Source organism: Pogona vitticeps, chromosome 7, assembly GCF_051106095.1.
Source record: "Pogona vitticeps strain Pit_001003342236 chromosome 7, PviZW2.1, whole genome shotgun sequence".
NCBI classification, from domain to species: domain Eukaryota; kingdom Metazoa; phylum Chordata; class Lepidosauria; order Squamata; family Agamidae; genus Pogona; species Pogona vitticeps.
The window spans coordinates 31,419,756-31,446,844 of NC_135789.1; the positions used below are offsets into that span (position 1 = coordinate 31,419,756).

At 49.4% G+C, this 27,089-nt stretch overlaps 2 protein-coding genes and 2 long non-coding RNA genes across 11 annotated transcripts in view; 3 read left to right on the forward strand and 1 right to left on the reverse strand.

The window, feature by feature from the left end:
• Positions 1–11,364, forward strand: part of TEX14 (testis expressed 14, intercellular bridge forming factor) — a 47,979-nt gene extending 36,615 nt beyond the window's left edge. For 5 of the 8 annotated variants that reach the window (XR_013538088.1, XR_013538090.1, XR_013538089.1 and 2 more), the window contains 8 exons: positions 616–700; positions 2,470–2,532; positions 2,738–2,859; positions 3,511–3,686; positions 6,597–6,705; positions 7,224–7,344; positions 8,724–8,819; positions 9,798–11,364. Coding sequence is in view for 5 of the 8 variants with exons in the window: in XM_078379308.1 (XP_078235434.1) it covers positions 616–700; positions 2,470–2,532; positions 2,738–2,859; positions 3,511–3,686; positions 6,597–6,705; positions 7,224–7,344; positions 8,724–8,819; positions 9,798–9,906 (881 nt within the window). In the remaining 3 variants the exon portion in view is untranslated. Of the gene's footprint in view, positions 1–615; positions 701–2,469; positions 2,640–2,737; positions 2,860–3,510; positions 3,687–6,596; positions 6,706–7,223; positions 7,345–8,723; positions 8,820–9,797 lie in introns of those variants that run through there. The other 3 variants (XM_078379309.1, XM_078379310.1, XM_078379312.1) reach the window with 3 other exon arrangements.
• Positions 11,365–15,348: 3,984 nt separating this feature from the next.
• Positions 15,349–17,509, forward strand: LOC144584067 (uncharacterized). Its single transcript, XR_013538093.1, has 2 exons — positions 15,349–15,680; positions 16,099–17,509. It is a non-coding gene; the product is annotated as an uncharacterized LOC144584067 (long non-coding RNA).
• DOC2B (double C2 domain beta) overlaps positions 17,091–27,089 on the reverse strand; it is a 70,373-nt gene continuing 60,374 nt past the window's right edge. Inside the window, exons 7-9 of the mRNA XM_020809051.3 lie at positions 21,845–21,926; positions 20,890–20,986; positions 17,091–20,089 (exon numbers count right to left, since the gene is read on the reverse strand). Of these exons, the coding sequence (XP_020664710.3) occupies positions 19,953–20,089; positions 20,890–20,986; positions 21,845–21,926 (316 nt within the window). The 3' untranslated portion in view covers positions 17,091–19,952. The remainder of the gene's footprint in view (positions 20,090–20,889; positions 20,987–21,844; positions 21,927–27,089) is intronic.
• On the forward strand, positions 21,012–24,108 carry LOC144584068 (uncharacterized). The gene is made up of 2 exons (XR_013538094.1): positions 21,012–21,347; positions 21,810–24,108. It is a non-coding gene; the product is annotated as an uncharacterized LOC144584068 (long non-coding RNA).

The window sequence follows — 27,089 nt, forward strand, 5'->3', positions numbered from 1 at the left end:
TGATGGGGTACGCGCTGAGAGAGGCCAGGCGCAGGGAGGCTGCCGCGGGAGAGAAGTCTTCTCCCGTGTTTTGGTAGGCACAGCTTCTTATCCTTGCGGCGCTACGGTTTGAAAATCTTATTATCGCTATCAGCGCCCATGACATCCCATTGCTGATTCAGCAGCCCCGTGTGTGTGACTGCAGAGCCGGCGAGAGATGGAATTAGATTTTCACGCATAACATCCTGATTTCCATCTTCCTCCCTGAAGGGGCGGGGGACGGTCTCATACATGTACTCTGACACTGAGTTTGTTTTCACTGAGGATTAGTAAATATTTTGTCAGCCTTCGGGAACTCCTAGATGTGCTTGGTTAAAAAAAGAAGAACAAGAAAGGAAATCTCTATTTTTGCTGAGTAGCAGGAGCAAAAATCTCTGGTATGCCCCCACCACCCCCACCACCACCATGACGCTAAGTTGGCTTTTAGGAAATCGAGCTTTGGGCACACCAGTTCCCATCATCCCCCATCTCATGCCTGTCACCCACACCCACAGCCTGCATTAGCGGGGTCGAATCTTCCTGTCCCCCCACTTGCAGAACAACCCTCTGTAAACAGGCTGCCCTTCTTTTTCACAGGAGAGAAGCTGCTCCCCCAGGACGGAGGGGCACAACCTCACCACCCGGAAGGCCCAGGACGGGATGTGTTTATGCCTGCAGCCAGGTAGGAAAGTGTCCCCTTCTGCCAGACGGCCCTTCAAATGTAGATTCACCTGTGTTTTCCTTCACTAGGGTTTCAGTCAACATCTCTGCGTGTAACATAAGTGGAGATCCAGGGAAAGCAAGAAAACATGGCCATCCTTGTTTTTGTGAGCCCAACCCATCTTCACCCTGTGTTGTCGATAGATCTCAGTGGTTTGGTACAGTGGTGCCTCGCTTAACGACGATAATCCGTTCCAGGAAAATCACTGTTAAGTGAAAACATCGTAAAGCGAAATTAAAAAGCCCATTGAAAACCGTTCAATGCATTCCAAAGGGCTAAAAACTCACCGTCCAGCGAAGATCCTCCATATGGTGGCCATTTTCGGTGCCTGTATAGCAAGGAATCCGTCCCTAAGCACAGCGGGGAGCCATTTTAAGCACCTGGTGGCCATTTAAAAACCCCGACAATCAGCTGCTTTTGATCGTTGTAAAGCGAAAATCGGTTCCCAAAGCAGGGAACCGATCATCGCTAAGCAGAATTCCCCCATTTAGACCATCGTTTTGCGATTGCAAAAACATCGTAAAGCAGATTCGTTGTAATGTGGGGCAATCATTAAGCGGGGCACGACTGTATTTTTTTTCCTTCGAAAGAATAAGTGGCAATTCATTTGGGGGGAGAGAAAAAAAACACACAGCACAAGTCGAAAAGTCCTGAAGCCTGGATTCTTTGAATCAAACCTTTGTCTCTTCTGTCGGTTCCTGCTTTCAACGCTCTCCCCTGGTCTAAGCTTCTCAGCCTTCTTTTCCTCCCCTTCCTGTGCTTCTGCATCTTGTGGTCATCTATGGGGCGGCCCTCCTTCAGGGTCTTCCGGGCTCTTCCTCAAATCCCGAATCCCCCCATCAGCGTAGAGCCTTTCCTTTCATTCCCCCTTCCTTGCCTTCCACTTTAGATCTCCTTGCTCCGTCTGTCTGGGCCTCTTCTTGTTTTCTCTCCCTCTACTCCAGCTTCCCCACTTTCCGTTCCTTTTTCCTTTCCCTCTGCAAAAGACAGCTGGGGCCCCTCTCTGTGCAGTTTATAATACGGGTCAACCCACTTCAGGCCTTCGAATTTTAGTCCCCTCCCACTCCTCATTTGGTAATCCTACAGCAAACCACAGGTAGATCTACCAGTAGATTGCAGCTTTCCCACCTCTCCTTCCTTCTGCAGTAGGACAGGGACCACAATCCTATGTAAAAAAACAGTTGCGTGGCTGAAAAACAGGCAGAGGTCAAGGGAAGAGAGGGCCCCAAGAGAGAGAGTTCTTACTTTGGTGGGAACTTGGGCAGGCTGGGAAAGGAGGGCCCAAGGCCATGGTTTGATCCAGGGAACGCTCAGACCTGCTGCTGTGGCCGCCTAGGTGGCCCCTTCGAAGCAGGGAAGTCGGTCAGCTACGCTCGCTTGGGCTGAGGGGCTCCTCTTGGACAATGACAGAACATCTAAGCGGCTCTCTTTCTCCAGCCTTAAGCGGCACTGAGTTAATAGACCGTCAGTATGACTGATGGCAGCTTCTTCCTCGGTTCGTTGAGGGGTGGAAAAAAAACTGCAGAACAAAGCCTATCGGGGCTCTTGGTTTGGCTTTTTAATTTTATTTTTATGGGCTTCATTTTCTCCAGAGAACCACTCAGGAGTTTCTGCAGCTCCCTTCATTATGTACCTTGAAAAACGTGCTTGGCAGCTTTCAAAGGGAATCATGCCAACCCCTAACATTTTACCCATTTGGTTCTTTTTCTCTCCCCCCCCCTTCTTTCTAGCATCCAAACGAGGCAGAGCGCACAGCCGGGCCAGGTTCTGGGAGAGTTCCAAGAGAGCGACGAGTAAGGGACCCCTTGCTTCTGTTTCCGTGGGAAGCCCAACCGGGCCAAGTCTCTTCTTGCTGTTGGTTGTTGCCCACCCGGGAGGAGGATGAGGCGACAACTTGTGGGTTTGTGGATTTGCAACTTCCCCGGCACGTTATGCTGCCCTAGGCACCACCGGGGGGGGGGGGGCAGCTCGTCTACACCTGGGCTGTGTTTCATTTAGGTCGACGGTTGACATTCAGGACTTGTCGAGCATCCCCTGTGAGGACTCTTGCAAGCCACCGGCTCCTAAAACTCCCAAGAACACTCATTCACCAACTGATGCCAGCACCCCCATTAGCCCAGGTAAGAAGCGTGGGATGGAAAGGACTTCGGCCTCGCAGGAGACGACGGAGTGGGTGCCACCAGAGCAGTTCTGCTTCCTCGTAGCATCAGGTGCAGCCTGACATTGCGGTGGCTTCCAGCACCCCAGAGAATCGCCCTCCCCACGCCGATCCCCTGTTGTGGGCGGTCTGCCTTTCGGCTAGGAGACAGAACACAGTTTAGCGCGGAAGCAGAGTGGCCGTCTTCAGGGTTTGCAGTATGAAGTCGGACTTTTGCAGAACATTGGGTTCCAAACAGCAGAACTGACCCGCAGATTTTAGTAGCTAAAAGAGGCTTCGGGAGAATTTCTGAAGGTGTAAGGCTGGGCCAGCAGTGCTTTTAGGCTGTATTACTTTGGCATGTCTGAATGGCTGAGAAGCTGGGTAGCCCTGGGCCTTTTCTTATTGATCAGACATCACCTGGGTGTGTGATCAATAAGAAATAATTTTCTTATTCGTTAGACATCACTCTCAGAACCCACCCTAGGCGGATAGACACATGGCTACTCACCAAAATAGATCGCCCGTCTAATTTTGGCCGGGGGGGGTTACTTTGCCACAGGCTAGAAAAGAAGGGTGCATTGTTTTGTCACAGCAGGTGTCCCTGGTCATGCATCATCATCATTTTTTACAGCCTCCTCGCCAAGGTTTTCCTCAAAGGTCAAAAAATACAAGGGTTACTGTGTGATGACGTTCGACCCCACCTCATGGGCCGGTCCGGACAGCTTCTCCTTGGGACCAAGGACCCCTCCTGCAGCCTGCGAGAAAGGGAAGAAATGGGACTCTCCCTCTCCGGGGTGTGGTGAACGCGTAAGTTAAGTTGGGGTCAGACCCGGTTCCAAGCCGTGGAGGCTTTTTGACAGGCAGGGCCTTCTCTGAGGTCCCCGTGGTTGTTTTCCTACCTGTTCAGAAGTGGTTTGGGATGTTGTAAAACTGCACAACATCTCTGATGCAGGACGCCTTTCTCTGGCTGTCAAACGTCTCCCACTCTTCAGAGGCGAGACAGGGTATAAAAGCTGTAAAGCAAAAGGAACACACACACCCCGGCCTCTGAGCGGCCAAGGAAGGCTGAAGCCCGGTCGTAAGTTGCACTGAGAGCAGGCCCATTGAATCAGTGGAGACGCGGTGAGCCAAGTCTTCTGTATGTTCTGCTGATTGAATGGGACTCCTCTAAGTTGCAACTATTATGTATAACTAAGTAACGAACTAATTAAATAATGGTTAGATCTTACTCCAGGATTCCAGATGTTCACGTGATTTGACATGAAGGAATTACGTCAGATTATGTGAGCATCAGGGTTCCCCCCCCCCCAGGTATGAATCATCCTCTTAGAACTGCAAAGCCAGGAGAGACCCTCAGGATCATCGAGTCCAGCCCCCCCCTGACAAGGAGGCCCCATGGGGGGGAATCGAACTCCCAACCTCTGGCTCCGCAGCCAGATGCCTGAACCCTTGAGCTCTCCAGCAGCTCCTTTTCCTTGGGTTACCTGGAGCTAAATTTTCTTAACACTGTTTTTTATTTTGAAGCCTGGGCTTTCTTCTGTGCAAAGCTCTACCCCCTAAACTACAGGCCGAGGAGCCAAAAAAGGGTTTGAGGAATCCTGGCTCTTCCTGGTGGGGAAAGCCTTTCTCTGAGCTTGAGATTCCCAGAAAGAGACGCTTGCTTGCTTGCTTGCTTGTTTGTTTGTTTTAGGGGGCGCTTCCCCCCCCCCCTTGATAAGGGGCTCCAAGGCAGCTCCCAGTATTAAAAAGAACTGAATTTAAAACATCACCTGTTTAAACTTGAAAAGAAAAATTAAACTATACGCTAATGAAAATACAACTGAATAATTAAAAGCAAGTCAGTGTGGAAAACTATCTTAACTTCAAAATGGGACTCCGCCTGGCCTGCCTGAAGCGAGGGATCCTCAGCTGCCGGAGGGGGCCAGCGTGACCTCCCGAGGGAGAGCCTTCAACCGTCTTGGTGGGAGCTGCCACCGAGAGGGCCCTCTTCCCCTCTCCCCACCGGCCCGTGGGGCCGAGAGCAGGGCCTCCTCTGAGGATCTTCACTGCCGAGAGGGCTCCTCTGGGGGGGGGGAGAGAGGAAGAGAGATGGCCCTTCAGGTCTCCTGGACCCCCCCCAAAGCCTTCCAGAGCCTGGCGCTTTGGAGGTCACACCTTGGCTCCTAATCCCAGGCTTGTGAAGATGCCACCTTCCAGCCTCCAGACCGCCCGCGCCCCCTGCCCTCACCACAACCACCAGCCTCCCCCCCCCCCCGCTTAATTGGCCCATTTTGCAAAAACACGTCCCTGGGAGGCAGCAGCATCCATTCCGGGCTGTCAAGCGGCCGCTGCTGCTCCGTCTGCTCGGGCGCATTGCCAAGGCAACCTCTGCCGGTCCCCTTGATCTCCCTCCTGTCGCTGCCGCCGCTGCTGTTCTTCTGCCACCATTATCTTTCGTGCCATTCAAGCGAACGCTAAAGAGCCGGCGCTGTCTCCGCCACCTTTGTGCCTCCGTGGCGGCTTCCATTCATCGGCGGGGCTGCCGCCGCCGCCAGACAAAATTAGAGGTCGTTGAACCAGGACGGCAGCCAGCGCCCGGACCGTCTCGCAGGTCACCGCTGGCCTCGCCTCTTCAGATTGGCAGGGCAGGTAGTCGGGGATTTATTCAACTCATTAGTGGCCACAGATACCTCTTGGCCAGTTTCCCCGCCCGACCGTCCAGCCAAAAGCGGTGGGATAGTTCAGTACGAAAGATCAACCACTCTCCAGAGTGGATTTTTCCAGTCGCCTCTTCCCCCTCGGAGCTTAAAAGCTGCTACCCTCCTGCCAAGAAATGTGTATTGTTTTTTTTCCACACCTATCCTTCAGAGCTTGGAAAGTAGGTTTGTAAGCAACATGGTCACTAGTAACAAGCTGCCCCTTTTGTGACAAGCGTCTAATGAAGACTCTGGACCTCCCTCCCACCGGAGGCCAGCCTGGCCCCATCCTTGCTGTCCTCCTGCAAGCAAACGAAGACCTTTCTCTTCAGGCAGGCGTCTCCTTAGTGGCAGGCTGTCTGGAAGCGGTTTTAAAATGGGATGGTTTGCCTTTTGTTGCTTCTGAATCCAGCTTTAGCAAACATTCTTCGTGTAATGTTGTTAATTCGTTTAATATTCGAATAATTCAGCAGGGTACCTCAGGCAGTTTTCTCCTCCGCTTTTTGGTCCGCAGATCCAGCGGGCTTTCTTCAGGGAGTGTATTGCACACTCCTTTAAATCTGCGGCAAATGGTCCCAAAGTATCGCTAAGCAAAGCAGGACTGAGAAAATTTCGCTCCAGAAACTCTACAGGATGGCTCTTAGCTTAGGATACCATCTCAGTGGGTATAAAGCAGTTTGTGATGCTCCTAACCAGGGCTCTGGGGCAAATGGTGTAAGGGGAAGCGTGGGGCACCTTCCGGCACACCTCCCAGGGAAAACCCACAGACGTGGCCTTGGGCCTGAAGAGACCACGCTTGGATGAGGCCCTCTCTTTCCCTGCATCTCTCTCCTCAGTCTGTCTCTCTTTCTTTCTCCTTTGCCCGGCTCTCTTCTTCCTCTTCCTTGTTTCCTCACATCCCATGTTTTTTTCCTCTTCAGCCTTCATTTTGGCCCCGTCAGAGCAGCTCTGATAGCAGAAAGCAGCAGATCGTGGTTTGTTCCCCCCCACCCCCGTCTCCAGGGGTTGAATCATAGCCTCCCTTCCTCCCTCTCTTTTGCAGACCTTCTGCTCAAAACTCCGTGTCCAGTTGACCCACCAGAAAGCTCGCCAAGAACTCAGGGAAAAAATGCCTTCCACTCAGCAGACCAGTCTTGAGAAAGGAGTCGCAGGTATGGCATCTCTTGAACAGCTCCCTGTGTTCCAGCGCTGTGGCAGGGCCACAATCCGTCCGTTTTAAAAGTGAAATCCACTTGGTATCTCCTTGGCTACTAATAATGTACTGGGTTGTGCTGCTTGGCCAAGGCTGTCGGACTGGCTCTTCTCTCGCGAGGCCCAGTGGGGGAATCGAACCCCCAACCTCTCGCTCTGCAGCCAGAGACCTCAACCACTGAGCTAGCCACGTAGCCACCCGTCAGACGGGTCGTAGCCAGTTAAGCAGTATGAAAACAAAGATTGGAGCCCAGGTTCCCTGAGTTGTAGCCCGGCGCACTCGCCCCGAAACATCTGGCTCTGATCTGACCCCGAAGGTTCTCCTGCAGTAAAAAAAAGGATTTCCATTTTGAGAGCCAACAACAAAAAAAGTTGATCCCAGCTTAAGGACCTGTGGACAAGAAGGCCACCCGAATGCCCTTCACTCTTTCCATTCCTTCTTTGACGTTTACCAGTACATTTGCTCTGTTTATGCCAGTAGGTCCTGAGGAAGGCGATTTGGAAGAACAAGAGGATGAAGAAATTGCCCCGAACAAGTGTCGGGCTGATGGCAGCCTCTGCGTCGACGAGGCTTCCTGTCTAGGAGACGAGACGGAAAGGTAACCAGTCTAGCGGCTGAGGTGGGGTGGGCAGTGAGGGTGCTGACCCCCACCCAGGACAACAACCAAGCCTTTCCCACCACAGGCCCCACTCCCACCCGAAATGCGTTGACCATCTCTGAAGTCAAAATGCTTCTGTTGCTAAGTTGGGCTGCTCAAGGGAAGCTTTACTTCTGCCTGCTGAAACACACGGAGAGAACCCCACGCCCAGTACAGTAGGACCACCCCCACCAGACTGTGGGATGAGTCTCCGCTGCCTGAAAATACTAAATGTAAAACTCAGAAATATGTGTTTCTACATATTTCCAGGGTTTATTTACTGGCCACTAGAGGGAGACCATGCGATATATAGTGTTGAATATCCTTCTGCATTTTTCTTCCGCATCTGTGGAGGAGGGCTTGGAACCGATCCCCCGTGGATACCACAGCCCAAGGTCATTTAATTAACTCCCAATCAGCCCTTCCTTGGCCTGAGACTCTCTTGGTATGTTGGCCTGCTTGGGCAGCCAAAGATGACGGCCGTTGGAGGCGATGTAGTCAAGAAGCTTGACCAAGGATGGATGGAGGTGGACAGAGTGAAAGCGTAGGGTTGCAGGTGGCCTTTAAGGCTGTTTTGTTGGCCCTCCGTCCTTCTCAGAGCACCCCACTTATTCTGGTGGGTAAAGGTGGGCTGCAGCTCTGGAATAGGCCACAGAGCCCTCCTGCACCATTTTAACAGGATATTTTAACAAAGGATATCCCGTTGACACCATCAACATGGACCTCTAGCCACTCATTGGTTTTTTTGTTTGGGTTTTTTTTTGGGTTGCCTGTATGACCCCGGAGATTAAAAAATGGCTCCCTGGACCTGCCGAAGTGGCCCTCCTCCTTCTCCTCTAGCGCCTTAAATTTCCAAGCAACAGCATATTCTGCATGTTGACATTTATAGGGAGGTGCGGCTTCAGCTTTTTAAAAAAGTCTTGGCACGGCCGGCTCATTTCGCGAAACCTTCTTTTATGTACTCCTTTTGGCCGCAGTGCCCCAACACAGAGCCCCCATTATTGTATTTTGCTAAAGTACATGAACAGCCAGCGCTGAAATCATAACAGTTGGAATTCAGCAAAGAGCACAAGGGACTCACCCGGCAGCAAAAGAAGGCAGAGCGAAGAACCCCAAGCCGCTCATTTGGAGCCTCTGGAGGAAGCCAGAGGAAATGGCTTGAAAATAAATGTGTGTGGGGGGGGGGCACACCACCCTTTAAGGCTCTTTTTCATAACTCTCTTTCAGGTCTAATAATCCTGAGCAGCATAATGAAAGAGATGGATAGAGAAAATAATACTCTCCCCGCATAGGCCACCCTTAACCTGCCGGTGTCTTTTTTAATCATCCTGTTTTCACAGAGCTCATTCAAGCCTTGACAACGTTTTGGAAGGCATCCTCGGGCCGGTGGCCGACAGCTGTGACCTTCGGGAAAAACTGCCGGACCCTGTCAAGAGGTGAGTGAGAAGGCCGGCGTCCTGCCCATAACTCCCCAAATGCTTTTGATCACGTGACTACACAGACCGCATGAGAGCCTCCAGGGACAGTTGAAGTATGTACTTGTGTTTCACAGGCGAGGCAGGGTCACATCAATACGGATCTTTATTTTATTGTATTTATTTAAAACATTTATATCCCATCTTTCTTTTTTTTAAAAAAAAGATCTAGGATGGCTTATATCATTAAAAATAAACCTCATTTAAATAAAATAAAGTGAGGTTGTGTTGCCTCCTAAGGCTGCTTTTCGAATCGGTGGCTTTTACATTTGCACCTTTCCTGCTTGTCTTCTATATATACAGATTGCACTTTGTGCTTTTCCCAATTAATCCTTCCATTTCTAGTTCTCTTAGGATCTTTTCCTTCCTGGCGCAGGGGCAGACCCGGTTTTGATTGGGGTCTTGGGGAGGCTGGCCAGTGGCATTCAGTGTGTCCATGTGCTTTGCTCCTGGAACAAAATGCAGTAGGGCCCCCGCACAGTAGGATCACTATCCACTGATTCACTTATTTCAGTCTGAATATATTAAAAGAAAAATCTTAGAAACATATATTTTGAAAGATGAAGTTACCAGAACCGGCCACTAGAGGGAAACAGAGACCACGCTAATTTTTAGCCTTTTCCGTTCAAATAGCATTCACTATAAACCACATTCTTCATCTTCTGTGTGGCGTGTTTGCTGGAAGTTTCCCCCATGAATGTGGGGGTCCTACTGTACAGCAGAGTGGTTCCTCTGACTGATCAATGGCTGCCTGGATGGTATAATTCACCCTGAGGAGAGTAAACCTGGTGCGCCCTTATTCTTGGGTCAACAAGGTGCCCCGATCCTCCTAACCTTTTCGGAATGCACCCTTGCTTCTCAGCGGCTTGCCTTCATTTGCTCTGCCCTGGGCAGGTTTGTGAACGCTGCCTTTGACCCCAGGCCTCTCTGTTCTTGAAGGCAGCAGAGCTACGCAGATCTCAGGAACATCGAGATGAAGAAGGGTGGAGCCGAAGACAGCTTCAGCGAATCCGAAGGTTCAGCCGCGGAAGCCGACGGTCTTTCTTGAGCAATAAACGGCAGGTGGTTGTGCTCTGCTGCTTAACAGCGTGTCGTTCTGTGTTCCTCAGAGGCTGAGTCTGAAAAACAACGAGGATTGGGTTTAAAATCACCCACCTGACCTTTGGGGAAATCCAAGTTTATGCACCCGTAACCCAGTTTCTATCTTTGACACAACGTTAGACCACAATTGAGCAGTACGGTCCATTCCAGGTGCCCAAAGAAGGCTTCACGCTGGTGTTTTGAAAACAAGGGCCCCATAGGTTGTAATACAAGGTTTATTGTGGTTAAAGTTATAAATGCTTTGCCTGGATGTGATTTCCCCCAACAAAGTTTTGCTGCTGACGTGACGGGTATGTTTTTATCCCCTTTAAACTGGAGGTTTGTTCCTTCTTCAGCTAGAGATCCAGAGGGCCGGAACACCAGTCCACGGAAGGAGAGACCGTCCCTGGGGGCCCAGGAGCTGTGGGCGTCTGAGATCAAACAACCCTAAATAACACCTTTATGACACGGGAGCATTCAGGTTCCCCAGAAGAGCAATTAGGCTCTCCTGATTGATCAACGCTGCTGTAACGACTCTGCTGGCAGCAAAGGGTCCGGAATCTGCGCCCTGCAGCCTCTCTTGATTTCAAGACCTCCAGGCAAAAGACCCAGCACAGCTTCTGTTAGATCAGTGGTTCCCAACCTCGGGTCAACCTGGTGTTCTCGGCTTGCAACTCCCAGAAGCCTTCAGCCCCAGCCGGGTTGGCCGGGGAGTTGCAGTCCAAGAACATCGGAGTGATCTGAGGTTGGGAAACCTCTGCGGGAGATGATGAGTGTGGCAGATCTGTAACCTGACCTGGGGGAAATTGCAGAGAAAGGGACTGGAAGGGGAAGCAAGGGAGGAAATGTCCCTGTCTAGTCCCTCTGACCTAGGCAGGGTCGGAGGGAGGAGATGAGGGGCCACGATGCTGCGCTCCAGATGTGGGTTTGGGGGGTCCAGTAGTGGTGGGAGGATGTGAGGCTCCCATTGAGCCTCCTTGAGAGGGGCAGGACCCTATGATCTATATAGGGCCCTTTCCTCCTCTCAAGTTCTAAGATGATGTTGAAATGTGTGGTTATCTGAGGTTGCAGGAAGCGAGGAAGTGAAAGTCACAAGCAGGCGGGTGTTGCTGTACGCTTGTAGTGAGGAAGGACAGCAAGCTCTCGAAGAGAAGGACAGGATCCAGGAGCGGGTAGATAGCGAGGTGTGTTCATTCACCATTTCCGATCTTCCTCTTAAGTAACTTTGAATAAGCTGGTAAAACACTTTTAGGTTTCATCCCCAGAACAGAGTGAACAGCTTTGCCCCGATCGATCTCAGTGTGTCGATATAAAATGTTAAACCCTGTTCCCCCCCCCCCCCGCATGGCCCGGGAGTAATCGCCCTGGATCAGAGCAGCGTTCCTCCATAACCCATGGCAATGGCTAATAAAGTTTTGTTGCATTATCCTGTCTCTTCACCTTCCTTGTTAAGCAGGATTTACAGCCCCCCCATCCCCTCCCCGGCGAAAGAGTGTCTCTTTGGGGGGGGGGGGATTAGGCCAGCTTTGAAAGTGAAGCAACAGCTATAAAGAGATGTATTTTTCATATCAGCTCAAATGTGTCGTGTACATCCATTTGATATAGTAGGTGCTTAGGAACGGGAGGCCAGCTGCCTAATTTGTATTGCAAAATGAGATTGCCTTTCAAAATGCAATCTTTCAGCTTGGCTCATTGTCCACCCACAGCTTCTGCTGAGGCAAGATGTATCTAAACATCTGTACAATAACACAGTTGTTCTCTTTTTCCCTGGTTTTTCTGCTCGTTGTATAACCCAAGGAGGACAGTGGACGGGATGTTAAGAAAATCCTGCCGGGGAGTCGGATCGGAATAGCTAACACGTGTGTGGAGGCTAAATGTGGTAAAGCCTGGAGTGGGGTGAATCCCCCATCCTTTTATTCAAACGGCCACCCATACACAGATGCAGCCTTACCGGGTGCACCGTGCACATTGCCTGATCAGCCAGTCCTTTTTAAAATCCCTTCTGGGCTATTTTGCTGTGATAACATTCGTTTACTGTAGCAGAAGACTTCTTAGCCTCCTTGCAACAAGGTGATGGTAGAGGGTTTGATTTTATTACACATTCCCTTACCAAACTTTTGTTTGAGTTACTGTATTTCTGTTCCTCTTACTTTTATCACTGGTTTGCTAATTATTACCAAGTTATTCCAGAGTGGTGGCAGTGGTAGAAGTGGGCTGGACTTCCCCTCCGCATGGGCAGGGCTCTTCAGGCTGATTTGAATGTTCCCGCCTACTTGGAGCGAGGGGGAGGAGCCTCCCACCCAAGAATGCCTTTTGTCTGTTTTGGAAAATGGCCATATCTTGGTGAGTACCCATATTCCTTGCTTAGACTAATCGAGTGGGCTTTTTTGTGAAGGTCGCATCCAGTACCCGAACAGCTTGGGCATGCAATAGAAACAACGAGCCGGTGGAATGAATGGATGTAGTTTTTACCCCCTCTTTGCCTGGCAAAGATTTTTGGAGAATTCAAAAGCTCGCCTTACTTGTATATTTTCATTAGGTTTGGGTCTTAGTGATCTTGTTTGCTGCTTGAGCTGTGCAGAACACAACATTTCCGCACCAATCCAGGCACCATGGGGACAGGAGAAGTCTCCTGATTGCTCAAGTTGTGACAGGCTAACAACATCTCATTTTTCCAAAGAAGCAGACTGTGCGCAGTTAAATGTCAGAGCTGGGACTGATGCTCCGTGCAGAAACTAAAGCTTTTATTTAACAAGGCACACAGATAGGAAATAAAAGCGGCCTGTACGGCTGAAAACATAAACCCTATGCCAGGAAGACTTAATGAAGACTGTTATCTTTATACAGATGTGTGTGTGGGGGGGGAGGGAAAGAATGCTAGATTATTACAAGCTAGATTCCCCGCCAAGATGTTTTCATCTTTCCTCCCATTGAGATTTCTGGTCTCTCACCTTGAGAGGTGGCGCTCAGGGGTCAGAGAAAGATGTTAAGCATAGGATCTAAATACTTGATCATCTGTGAAAGAGAGAGAACTGGCATGAACGGATCATTTACTTATATATATCATGTATACCGGGTTCTTCCACGGAAGGGAAAGAGATGTGTCAGAACCTCATCAACACAATCAGGTCCTTTACTACAGTATAATGATTTCAATGCAGGTGTTTAAAAGAAACCTAGACCCATTTCAAAGGCTAGGCTAGGAAGACCAAGTCCTCCTTGCCAAGCCATACCAAGAGTGTTCTAGAAGGAAAACACTTCTACATTTGATACTCCTCACATCTCTGCTCCACCCAGGCCGTTGGCGACACCTATTTCTCAGCTTCCCAAATGATTAATTACAAACTTTGTCTTTTTCTCCTCAATCTTTGCAAATTTACCTTCATCCCCCCACCCCCCTGCTTTTCCTCTACTAATAGTCAAGGGAGCGAAGCTTCACACGTAATTAATTGGATTAAGTCTTGATGCTTGTAAACAAAAAGCAGATGAATCGTATTAATTGGGGGGGAACGAAAGGACCGATGGCATGAGACCAGGAGTGGGTGGGAGCGCGCTGTGGCGTTAAAAGCAGCGCCGTGCTCCTAATTAATTGATTTGCAACAAACTCCTCTTTGAATAATTATGCAGCGTACGGCCCTGTCAGTGCAATTAGCTCCCGATTGTCACTTAAATATCAAGCTCTCTGGATTCAGGTGTTCTCAGGCTGACGAGGCGGTTCTGGGGATCCCGTTCAGGATCACGAGAGGAGACCATGGAGAAGGCGGCCTTTCTAAGGAGCCGATGAGCCTTGTTTACTAACTATCTCACCGATCTCTGTGGGGAGGTGAGAACTGAGACAAAAATGTCTGTAGAACAAGCAGCAAACCCTGGATCCGGCCAGTTTCTGGCAGCCCCTTTTCAAAGTAGATCAGCGCACAAGCGGTAGCTTCTTAATCTTTGGTGCAGACGTCTCCCATGGAAGCCTGCGCCATACAGGATGGAAGATCCTCTGGCATGGAATAACAATAGCAGACTAACATGAATGTTAATTATGTGGAGGAGACTGGCTTTTTACAGTAATTAAGGACGCTAATTGATTGCCGCTAGTGACGTCACGCCCATTAATATTTATGTGTGGGGTTTTATTTAATGAACATGAAGGGTTGATGGTGAAAGGCGCAGGAATACGAAACCCCTGGGAAGGAAACTGGGTTGGCCCGGTGAAAACAGGATACTAATCTAGACTTGAAAGACAGACGGGCAAAGGATAGACCCAAAGGGCAAGGCTTTGGAAAGGTTTCTCTCTCTTTTTTGGAAAATGAGAATTCCTCAGCTAACAACGGCATTTTACTTTGCATGTCTGTCCATTTTACAAGACAACCCGTTGATTCCGCATCACGCAGCAGGTTTCATGGGCTCTCCGTAGTTAAATTGTATCACTGTACCACCCACGGCTTTAAGCCCTATGGTTGGTTTTTTTTTCCTTTTTTACTGTTTTCCTCAATTTATAACTTGCTGCAGGACTTTGATGGGCATTTTGATGTGTCTCCTGGGAGGGGGCAGGACCCACCTTGGTTGTTCAGCTGCAATCATCATCTTAGAAGAGGCATCTCCTGCTGAAGAAGTAAATGCCTCTTAATGTTATGATTCTTTAAGTCTTACAATTTGGAGATTTTAAACCTGCTTAACGTGTTTGCTGAGGACCTGTGGGTGTAAGAGAAAACCAGCCAGTCTCTCTGTGGGCCCGTACGTTTAGCATCTGCTGCTTCCTGGATGCCAGCCTCAGTCTGGTCTGTTTCACCTTGAAAGAAAGGCGTTTAATCTGTGCCCGTTGGTCACATTCCACCAAAGTCTGGACAGACTGCTTAATTTTAATTTCATGATGGATTTCAGTCAAATCCTTCCCTCCCCAGGGGATTGTGGTGAAAAACAGTGAGCTAAAAACCGAAACGGAGACGGCTTCCCCCTTCCCCAGATGCAAGAAAAGTAGGGTTTGAGAGGCAGGGAGAAAACCGACCCCCCCCCCAGCTTTCCTGTTTTCCTCATCTGTCATGCTGATAAGAGGAGAGTTTCTGAAGTGGTTCACCGTGTTCGGTATTGGCACTTTATCTGTTCGCTGGAGAAAATGCAGATAATGTGGAATGCTGTTGAAATGGGGTTCATGACGTCTGGCCCGGCCCCCCCGGCCTACAAGACGATAATCAAAGAGGACCGGTACGGAACCGTCACAAATTTGGGAGGGCAGACGGGGTGCCAGGAAACCTTTGCGGCGCTTTCAAAGGGGGAAAAAAAAGACTGGGTTCTTCTGCTTAAAATCTCCTTTTGCTTGCTTCTAGACTCCACTCGTGGGGCCCTGGTGGTCATCTCCCTGCACCTTAGGGTGCCATCAGACTGCTCCACGAGACCTCCAGGTTGTGATTCATTTCCCCTTGTGATCACGCCTTTAGATAACCTCCTTAGCTACCTGGGGCTCGCAATCCCCAGCTGCTGTGGGGGAGCGAGGGGATTGTGTTCTTCTAGCACATCAGGGAGGGAGGGACCAGCTTGGGGGAAATCTGTCTTTTAGATCTGTCTTTTCCCTCTGGACTCCTTTTGAGGTCTGGAGTTCAGCAGGAGGAAGATGCCAGAAGGGGCTTTTTTAGCTGTGCCCGTCCCCCTCACTGGACACCCTGCTGGAAGAAATAACTCCAAAATTCCCAGATGTTCCACCAGCTCCTCTCCTGTTCCCACGGCTTCCTTTAAACACCATTTCATAGCACTCAGGTAAGAGTTGGCACATTGGCCCTTCCGCGGTCATTTTATTCCAATTTCGCAATTGGATTTTAGTTTGATTTCCCGCAACGTTTTGTGGGTCTTTGGCTTGGGTGGCAATTGGGAGGGGCTTCCTTGGCTCAGAAGCTCGTTGCCCAATTATTCTGTGATGGGAGATTTACAGGGGAGTGGCTGTAACAGCACCCGGGCTCTAAAACAGAAGTGCCAAAAAAGCAGCTGCTACGTAAATGTGTGGCTTCTCCCAGGAAAATGCTGAAGGGAAACCAAATTAAGGCTTTGACTTCACAGCCACGGGATTTGCTGCAGTTATAGTCCAGGTCGATTCGAAGTATGTGCGTCTTTCTCCCTGATCACACAATGGCAAGGCCTATTCAAAGCCCTCAACCCCCCCTTTTTTTTGCCCCCAAAGCAGTTTTTCTCCCCTCCTTCTGGGGGCTTCTGTTGTTTTTTTCTATCCGGAATGATTCAAACGGACTTTCCTCCATGGATGGGGTCATTTGATTCTTTGGTGTAAAGACCGAGGATGTGTCTGTGGATGGCGTTTTCAGCAATGCTGGCCATTGGGACGTCACACGTTCAGGACCACAGGTACACCTACTTTCTCCCCGATTGTCCTCCAGAAATTTTGTGTTTTTAACTTACAGTGGTACCCCAGTATCTGTGGGATCAGTATCCGCTGATTCACTTATCCACAGTCTGAAAATCCCCAATATATACCTCTTTTACCTAGTGATGAAGTTACCAGAACTGGCCCCTGGAGGGAAGCAGAGAGTGTGCTAAGTATAGAGTTCCCTGTTTTAATAGCATACACTATAAATCTGCACTTTTCAGCAACCGCAGAGGAGGGGAGGGCTTGGAACCAATCCCAAATGGATACAGAAAATCCTACTTGGGATTGCGATTAGCACGTGATCCCCTTCCCACTAGTCCTGGTATACCGGTACAGTGCTAGATCACCTCCGGATGAGAGTGTGCAAGGGAGAAAGTTTAGATTGTCAGGGCGGAGCCACCAAAAGAAGGGGAACGAGTAGATCACCTCGCACACTATCAATCATCCAATCTCTTCACCTCCATGGACGGATCTTTCTGAGGTCAAGGGGTCGGTCCTCCACAGCCTTCAACGCTGGGCTTAAAACATACCTCGTACCATGTCAGATCATTTTTGTCTGACCGTTGCTTTTCCGGCATCTCTGGCGGATGTTTTTCACATCGTGTCTGCCAGGGCCAGAGCACACGTTCCAATCCATTTTTTTCCAGCCTGGTTGGAAAAGAGGGCTTGGAAATCGGAGAACTGCCACTCTCCGATTGCCCAATGCCCGAATACACACTAGAGAATTCGTATTTCTGGAAGAGAAAGGGAAAGGCGAGACTTCACCGCTTCTAAGAGAAACTTCTGAAACATTTTTCCTCTGCTTTTCAAAATTTATTTGAGATTCTATTTATAAAGATTAAACAAACCTGACCAAAAAAAAAAGACACATAGTAATACTGAAATACAAAATTTTGTCCGTGGGGATGCAGGTCAGGACCGCCGTCTGCAGCCATCACATTGTAGCAAAACATTAGTATCAAACATTTAACATGTCTTTTGCATGACAACCACCAACTGGCATGCAATAGTGTTTTTTTTAATATATATATATATATATTTATATATATATTTGTTGTATATTATAAGTATATAAGTTCTATACATAGTCCCAGTAAAAAAAGGCTTTGATACAAAAACGAAAGTATCCACGTGGATCATGTAGGCAGGAAAACCAGCAAAAGAGCATCAGAAACACTTCAACAGATTTATAACATTGAAAACAAATAAACCTGGAAGGGGACAAGGTGGGGGCATCTCGGCTGTTCTGTAGGTCGCTTCCCAGTGTAACAGGGTTGCCCGACGGAGGGTAAAAAATGGTATTTGGAGTGCTGGATTTGTCGTACCCGAAGCAGAAGAGTCCAAATACCGAGGCACACAGTAGGAAGCTGCCCCCCCCCAAAAAAAAGTGGCAGGCGTTTTTAATGTGTGAGAAGCAAAACGTCCTTTTTTCTGTTTTTTGTGCCCCCTCTTCAGCAGGGGCTGTGATGCAAAATGGGCAAATTTCTGTGAGCAGGGCCTCCTCCTGCTCTCTTGCCTTCAGTTCTAACAGCAATCAGAAATTGGAGGCAGCACAAAAAAAAAAAGTTAAAGTGAGCCGCATATGTGAAAGTACGGCTGGAATCAAGAATGCCTCTCTGGAATTATAAATGCAAATAACCTGCTGCTTGAAGATAAAAATTCTTCCAAGGTTTCACAAGATCCCTTGCTTTGGAAGGACCAGGTTGAGGCGACCCGTTGGGCCTCTGGAAGTAATGGCCAGGCCCACCCCCACCCACCCCTTTACAAGCTTCAGGTAAGAATTATTATACTCTCTTTAACTTAGCTTTCTGGCCTCTTAAATGCTACCCACTGGGACATGTTTTTAATGGATTTATTATTATTATTATTTATACGGTTTTATTTAAATTTATTGTGAGCCACCTTGATGTGATTCACAATAAACTGAATTGTGGTTTTTGTTTTAAGCAAGAAAAGTAGAATTGTTGGGAATAAAAATAACATTTAATGCTTGGAAGGGGAGTAGGTATCTAAAGAAGATTTATGGCTAAATTCCCAAAAGCCAGACCATGGGGACTGGGTGAAGATGAAGGGTTTTTTTAAGCGATGTGGCTTCCTCTGGGATACAAAATGTTGAGATCATTGGGAAATGTGCCACGTTTTGCCCATTTTCTCCAAGCAAAGGGGAGCAGCACCAGGAAGGTGATTTTGTGTGTGTGTGTCTGATTCCTATTTCCAGTCCATGGAAAACATCTTGTTTTGTGGAAACATTTCCAAAATAACTCTCCAGGTTTCCTGAAAGTGTGGAGGGAACTTTGGACCTCTGAAAGGGGATCCCGAGAAAGAGAAGCTCACGTGGTTGGCGTCGTCGTTCAGTTTACCGTTATTTTGAATGGAAAACCACCTGAGGAAGTCCAGGACAATCCATGATGTTTCTGAAACCTTTTAGTTAATGCAGAGGAGAAATATTTTGCCCTTCTTTCGAGAGGTTGACTTGTGCTATAAACAGAAGGTAGTGTTGCTGTTTTTCAAATAGGCCAAACCTTCTTTGGCCTTCTTGACATTCTGCATGGTGGCCATAGAGGCTAACACTGAGCGCAAAGGCAGACTTTTCCCCGTGGGATTCTCCCTGCTCTAATGTATTTGCTTACTGAAAGACAGCGGGGTTGCAGAGAGCGAGAGGGGGAAGATAGTGTTGTGTACACCTGCCAGGGTGGTTCCCGAATAAAGGCGGCCTGCGGTTTCTGGAATGTGTGAGCTCCTCAGAATAGAACGTGAGATGCTCTCGGCTGTTTGAGAGCAACCAGGCGTCTTCCCACCGAGGTGGATGCCCCTCAGACCTCCCATCGCAAGGCCACCCTCTTACAGCCGTGCAAAGCCTTGACGCAGGCGTTCTGGGGCCCCTTGCCTCCATGGAAGGAGGTGGAAGAAGGACGAATTGGTCGCCTTGGGGAGTCACTAAGCCCTTTGACCCATGGATGTGTTGTGCAGGTTGTCAGAAAGAGGACGTCAGCCATCTTTGGGGACCAAACGAAAGGCTAGCCTCTTCATCCTCGCACACGCATGCCGAGGACGTCACAACGGGGGACGTGAGATGCAGAAAAACGCTTCTGCCCGGAACCACCAAACAGCTGGAGACACAGCCCAGATCGCTTAGTTCTGAGATTCAGTAAATGCTTTGTCTGAGCTATAGATACAAAACGAGAGAGACCCCCCCAAAACCCCAGATATGTATATATATGTATATATGTATAGGTATTTATATATATTGTGCATTCAAGTGATCACTGCATTCACAAGGCAGCAAGAACTGAGAAGTCACGGTTCTAAGACATGCAGGCCTGTGGACCTCCCCCCACAACACACACATACACACATACACGCACGCAGACATTCATGATGCAGCTCGCCGCGAGAGAGATTTCAAGACCTCCCGGAGAAACCTCTAGGAGTTAAGCTCGCCAAACAACGGAAGATTTGGGGCCCGAGGGTTCCCCGCACGCGGGGACGGGAGGTTGGGGCTTCCCGCTGAGGCCCCTGCGCTTGTCGCTTTGGGATCCGTCCCGCACGGAACCAAGTAAACATGAGATCCAAAGGCAAGGGGCGGTCCTCCATTATGGTCGGACAGTATGCTGTGCGTTCTCCTGGGGGGGCCCCAGGGCCCGTCCATGAGGTCAGTCGCTGAGAAGGGCCCCCGGCAGCTCATTGGTCAGCGTGTGCCAGCGCTCAATCTTCTTGTCCTTGTTTTTTAAGCAGTCAAACCAGTGCTTTAGCCGCTCCCCTTTGGCGTTGATCCCGAGCACCACGCCACCTTCGCGCCCGGGGTAGCAGGAAAGAGAGAAGAGAGAGACAAAAGGGCAGAGTCAGCTGACAGAGAAGGCAAGACCCAGCCCTCCTAGGACATTTCTGGGGGTTTACCGTCATCATCCTGACAACGTATTTGGCTGTACAACTTTTATCCGCGTGTCTCTAAATCAGAAGTGGCCAACGATGGCCCTCCCGGACTACAGCTCACAACCTCCCTTCCCCTTCCCTGTGCTGGCAAGGGCTGCTGGGATCTGTAGTCCCAACCCTCCTCGAGGGCCAGGCCTTTAAACGGCTGGCTGGCGGGAAAGACACAGAAGCCTGTCGGATGGTCCGAACAGGAGCTCCGGAAATGGGGTGCAAGAGGGATCTGCCCTCATTTCCCTTCCCGGTTCTGGAACTCGCTACCGAGGGAAGGCCAGGGTGCCCTCCTTGATAGCGTTCAAACAGGTCCTCTCCTTGAAGGACGGCAAAGTGCATGTAGAAGGACTTTTCTCTTTCTCGGGACATTTTTACTCGGCTTTAATATTGCGCTTTAATCAAGATTTGTTTTTAATCCTGTGTTTTTAATATCTTCACTTGCCTCAGGTTTTGTTTGTGTGTTTTTTGGAAGAAAGGCAGGGTATAAATTCAACAATTGGCTAAACAAACAAGACTGCCCTTAATTAAACCCACGCCTTGCTCTCCCCAACTTTGGCCAAGTCAAGATTCATCCCCCCCCCACCCTGCCCCGTGCTTGTCCAAAAATGGAGCAAAGGGCCGGAATATCCCTCTCCTGCTTCCGGAGGACCACTTGCTCAGACTTACCAATGAAATCGTTGGATTTGCCGATGTCGTAGTCCCAGACGGTGACCTCCAAGGTCTTCTTGGCCAAGTCCCCATGCTTTATCTCATAACAGAATTCCTGCAGAGAGAGAGAGAGAGAGAGAGAGAGAGAGAGAGAGAGCTGTGCTGTACTTAGGAAGTAAAGAGCTCGTTCCAAGCAACTCGTTATCAGTAATGAATTCCTTTTCCTCCAGGGCCGGCCCAGTACCTTTTCTTGCTGGAAGTTACTGAGCAAAGGGTGCACCACCCACCCACCTTACAGGGCACATAAGGCAGGGCATTCCATAAGCACCTCTTTCTTTTCTCAGCCATTAAAAATGGAGTCGCCATGCATTAAACAACTCAGCATCTCTTCTGTGTTCAGGAGACCCCCAGGCAAGAGGGGGATGCTTCGCCCGGCCCGGATGTCAGGACCGCCCGCCACTCCATCCCCGGCTCTGGTGGGTTTCAGAAAGGCCAGACGTGAAGCCAGAACAGGGGCTGCCTAGAAGAATCTGGCCCGTCGTGGTTGGGCCTGGGAAAGGGGGCAGCCACTCCCTGGCAGGAGCACGGCCGAACTGATCACTTTCCGGGGGGGGGGGCAGGACTGTACAGCACAGAAGAGCCGGCCTGAAAGCTGGCACCACGTCAAAAGAGTTCCAGAGCTGGGATTCAGGTAGACTTGGGCGGCTGAGGAGTCCCGTTTTGCAAATGAAGAACCCGCTTGGGTCCTCGGGCCAAAGCAAAGCCCGATCCTCTGCTGCTCTTAAGGAGTTCCCCCTCCTCCAGACCGTGTCAGAATTTGGGTATTGGCGCATCCGAGGCAGCTTTAGTGGCTGTTTCAAGGAGTTTGCAGCAAATCCAGCTCAGTAAATAGTCTCCGCCTGCCTGAGAGCCTCTCCATTTCCCTCTCACTCAAACAGGTCTCCACCCTCGCAAAGGAACCAAGCAAACGGACCTCATTGAATTCCGGATTCAGGGTCTTTTTCTTCACTGCCGTCTTGTGCTTAGATTTTTTGTCCTCGTCCGGCTTCAAGTATCTGCAAGAAGAGCCCCGGTGAGCGTTCATCATCTCAACCAGAATCCACGTCATGAGTTAAAACAGAATTAACATATATATATATATATATATATATAAATGCTTGCATATTTCCAGCTGCCTTTCTAAGGTTAAAAACATTTTTATAATTAGGCTGCCCTGCTATACTTGCCATGACCAGGATTTTTCCCGCACTCGTTCTTTGGTCTTTCCCCCGTTAATAGATGCATTTTTGTCTGCATTTCCTCCAAAATACAGTCTCTGAGCCCGGCCTGCCTCCTAGGGTTGTTGTGTCGATCAAGCAACCAAAGGAGAAGAGAGGCACGGACCTTAGTTCGTTAGAAGAAAACCTGGCTATCATTTAAAACCACTTAAGAGTGCTCCCTTCTTCTGCTGTCCATTTTTATCATTAATCTAATTTCCCAATTAAGCCTTCAAGCTGTGCCCTGTATTCCTACTTCACCAACGTGCAATGTGGATAAAAGTTAATATTTGTCGCTCTTATTAACAGCAATGAGGGCATCAGTAATAATTAGCACTGAGGTTTTCCTCCTCTGCTCCTCTTTGGGGGGGGGTGTATGTGCTGCTCCTGGTCCTCTTGCCCAGCGTTGGGGGACGGCCCCTCTTGAGCCGAGAGCCGGCAATTGGGTTACTTTGGAGAATAAGCAGATGGAGCCGAGAAGCACTTAACAAGCCAAAGACGGAGGTGCGCGCTGGGTTATGGATGATGCTTTTCCATCCATAAAACCCAATTACGGTCATCAAAGCAGAAAAGGCCTTGCATTAAACAAAATGTAGGGCAGACATCAGGACCTGGGTTCTTTCAAGAGGTATTATTGCATTATTCTGTGATATCACAAAAATTGCAGTTGTTTGGCCCGAGTCACTGGGGTGGGGGGGGCAAGGCTATGTGGGAGGAGGGAAACACAGCTGCTTCACACCCAGTCCGATAATTTATCCACCTAGCCCTGAGCTGAAGGAAACTTTGCCCCCCCGCCCCAATGTTTTGGGTTTTGGTGCCCAGCAGGGCTATTATGGGAATTATAGCCCAAAACGTCTTGAGGGCTGGAGCCTTCCCCACCTTTGGCTTGCTTTAGTCATGGCTCTTTGGGGTCTCCAGCAGAGAGAGGTCCCCCCCCCCCTTTTACTCTACGATCTCTTGTCAGCTGGTTATAATTGGACTTTCTTCACACTCCGTTCTGGCACTCAGACACGGTCCAGCCATCAAGGAGGGGCCCCACAGCAATGGAACGAATGGATTTGGGGATCAAGCTGATCCTGCCAGGAAAATGACACACACACGCACACACCAGGAAAAGCAGCAATGTCGGAGAATATGGCGGCCGCTCATGGTTTTGGGGAACTGGTTTCTGAGCGGGGCATTCTTTCCCCCAGAGCTGTCCCAAGAACCACTGGTGATGAAAAACAAAAGAGTTGTCCAGAAAATGCCCCCCCCCCGGTCCTGCTGGTTGCCAGCTGCTCAAAGCGGCCAAGAGCCTTCAGGAGGTTTGGCAGGGATCTGATCCCTTGTCAGCAGCCGGTTGTGATTTTGTCCAGAGGGAGACACCAAAGGGGTGTTTTGAGTGGGCTCCGAGATCAAATGCGTAAGATGGAGCCCCTGCTGGCCGGAGGTTCATCTCTCTTGGCTTGAGGCTTTGCTAATTAACTCCAGAGTGGGACCCTTATTTACCCATCTTTGTGCTGCTGATTTACAGTTGCCACCTCTCCTCACACAAGCACGCACACACCACAACATCTCATTTTAAAGCTCATTTTTAAGAAAACATTGCCAAAATTTACAAATCATATTTGGGATAGAAAGACTTTGACACTAAAAACATTCAAACACAGGAAAAAGCAGAAACCAACTGGTTTCCCTATCCCTTCTCTGGGGCTGGAATATAAATCTTTGCCTGTCTCCTCCTCTTGTGTAAGAATGAGAAATTCCTGCCCCTGCTCCCAATAATGGCTTTTCAGTCTTGGTGAGATTTTTTTCCCCCATTTGCAAGAAGGATATTTGCACAAAACAGCCACCGCCGCTTTGTTTCACGGACTTCTAAGAACTAGAAGCACGGGATGGGTTATTTGCATGTTTTTGAATGGCTGCCATACTTTGCTGTGCTTCCCAAAGGGAAATGGCACCAATTTAATGCAGAGACATTTTGCACAAAATGCAAAGACTTAAAAAGGATGTGGGTGGGGGAAATACTTCCTGTCTCACTCTTGCAAAGAGGCAAGGAATCCCACGGGGTCCCAAAATTCCTTGACGTGGCCCCTCTTGTGTTCAGATGGTATAAATTGGCTAGAACAAGGAGTTTAGCAAGTATTCTTTGCATCTTTAATGTGGGCTCACCGTGGACGGCGACCCACAGCCCAGCTCCGGCAACCTGTGAAGATACCTACTGTTACCGTCATTCACATGGAAGTAAGCTTACAAATCAACAGCTGTTGTGGCCTGAACTGTGAGTCAGCTCAGCTTCCCAGAAGGTTTCCAAATCTAATCACCACTTTTGTTTCCTCCACTCCCCCTTCCTCCTCAAGATCAGCCACGGAAATAATTACCCATCACCCACGTGGGAAGCAGAGAGCCAGGCTTCTTGTTTTGAACACAGCCACTCAGGTGCGAGAGTAAGCAAGTGTCCTGGTCTTGATACAGATTCTGTCTAAATAAAGACTCGCAGACGTTGCGAGATTCCCTGGATCTGGGAAGAAAGGACTTGAAATGCAAGGCTGTTCATCTTGGGGTACGATGCAGAGGCAGCGTTGTCTAGTGGTTTATTAGCACCTTTCTCCTGCCAAGGATCATCTAGTGTCAATAATACTGAGCTAGATGATGTTATAAGGCAGCTTCTGCTGGAAATGGCAAAATATACAACCACCTGAAGGAGTAGTTAGTGACTCATTGGTTCTAGCCAACCAGTGCTGTGCACAAGGCACTTTGAATGGCAAACAGGCAGAATGGATTCCTCATGAGCATCATCTGAAAAAAAATACAATTGTAGTTGTTTCGATGATGAAGATCTGGCACTACCTGAAGGGTGTTTTGCCCCCCGAGCTTCACCTTGTGACCATCCTCTTCAAAGAAGAATCAAAAGGGGGAGGTGGAGATGTGGGGAGAGACGCCCACACTTGTAAGAAAATGCAATCTGAAGCTGCCGCCACCTCATTTGCATATCTTAATGAGATCAATTAATTTTGTGAGGCAGAGCAAACAGAATGAAAAAGTGAAAGGAGGCAACAGAGAGAAAAGAAGAACACAAGGTCTCGCCAGGCTGAACTGCCCCCCCCCCGACCACCATTTGGTTCCCAATTCCCTCTATCCAAGAATCAGAAAGGTGTTTCAGAGCGAGGCGGGGAGAAGCGCATGGGGAAGGCTGGCCGGCCATTGAAAGCGGCTGAGGTATTTCTCCTGGTGAGGCCCAACCCCAGGAAAACCGGCCAGACCCCTCTGCTACTCACAGCGATGTTCCTGCCCTCCTGTGAATCTTCTGAAAAGTCAACCACCTGCCCGATCCCTCCATTTCCTCTCACACGCCAGCCTCTGGACAGACATGCGGAGATGCTGCTTCAGAGCCTAAAGCCTCGACTGGAAACCCCGGGAGACGGAGGCCTAACAGGTGAGTCAAGTTGTGCCCTTCGGGCCAAGAAGGGGATGCCAATGTGCCGATTTGGCACCTCTGGCAGGTGAAGGGCGCCCAGCAGTAGTGCCCAGACCTTGAGCGGCCCCAGCCTTCGCCTCTTCCTTCCTCCAGAGTTGGACTTCATGCCACCGACCAGAATGAACTCCTTCCTCCTGAACCTCAAGCAACAGTCTGGACCTCCTCCTGAAAGTACGAGTTGAATAAAGGTTTTGTGATCCTGCGCTTTCTGCGGCTTTATTCTGCAAGAGCACAACAGCCAGGCGGCTAGCAGGCTTGCCCAAGGGGCGCGAATGGCTGCTGGATTCCCCAAAGGGACGTTAGGGCGGGCTTCCCACTTTTGTAGGGCGGCCCCAGCTTGAAGCCCCCGGAGGCCTTGAGATCTCCATGTCCCTTCCGCCTCTTCCTTCCTTTGCGAGCCACCCTTCCTTCCTCCTCCGTTTTGTACTCTTTGAAGACAGACATGCGGAGATGTTGCGCCACACCATATACGTATACATTATAAGTGCTTGGCTTCCGTCAACCAAGAAACATCTAGTCTGATCTTTTTTTTCCTTTTCCAAGGAAGGAGGTAGGACTGGGTCAGCCTCTGCCCACAATTTCTTTTCTCTTTTCCAGAAAGGAATAACCTAATTCCAAATCCCACCCCATAAGTTTGGACTGAGTAGTTAAGAGCCACTGGCTTTACAAAAGACCCGTTGGGATGGAAGACTTGAGGTTAAAGTAAAGCATTTAAACATTATTCCAGGAAATTACTGTCATGCTGAGGGCCTGTGCTTCAGAACTTGCCATTGCGCTGCTGGAAATCACCACGCTGAGCCTTGGGGGCACCCCCAAGCACCCCCACTCCGTGTTTCTGACAAAAACTTTCCACCCTCGTTAGGTGTGCGATAAACAACGGCCACGTTTGCCGCTTTCTCCTTCGCCATCTCCTCTCACCTCGTGTTCTCTCTGGCTTGCTCTCCTTTTGTTGAAGCCTCCCGCTTCCACCTTTTAAAAAAAATTATCTCTCGCTGAGCATAATGGGGGCAGCCAGGGATGAAGCACAAAGCCTTGAAAGGACGAGGCTTTCGGAGAGGAGCCGACGGTGTACCGAGCAGAGACTTCAGGAACATGGCGCCCAAGAAGGAATAAAGGCAGTTGACTTCTGAGGGTGGTTGAGAACTGCAGAGATCTTCCAAATGCAGGCGAAGTCTACCTTTAGATCACAGGAGGTTGAGGAGAAAACAAGACAAAAAGGGCTAGCCCTGTGATAGACCAGCTCCAGCAAAAGGAAGAGACCAGCTTAGAAAAAAGAGAGCATTATCTCAGTTGGTTTGCCTTTTAAAGTAACTGGACATAGTTTTTCAGTTGCAAACCGATACTCCAGTCCCCTTCAGGGTTTGCACTTTTCTGAAGTTTGCAAAGAAGTTCCTCAATTAAAAAAAAAATGCATGGAAAAAAAATAAGGGAATGTGCACCCCAGAGGTGAATACCGCTTGAAAAGGAAGTGTCAAAAAAAGATGTGAAATTCCTCCCCCAACTGT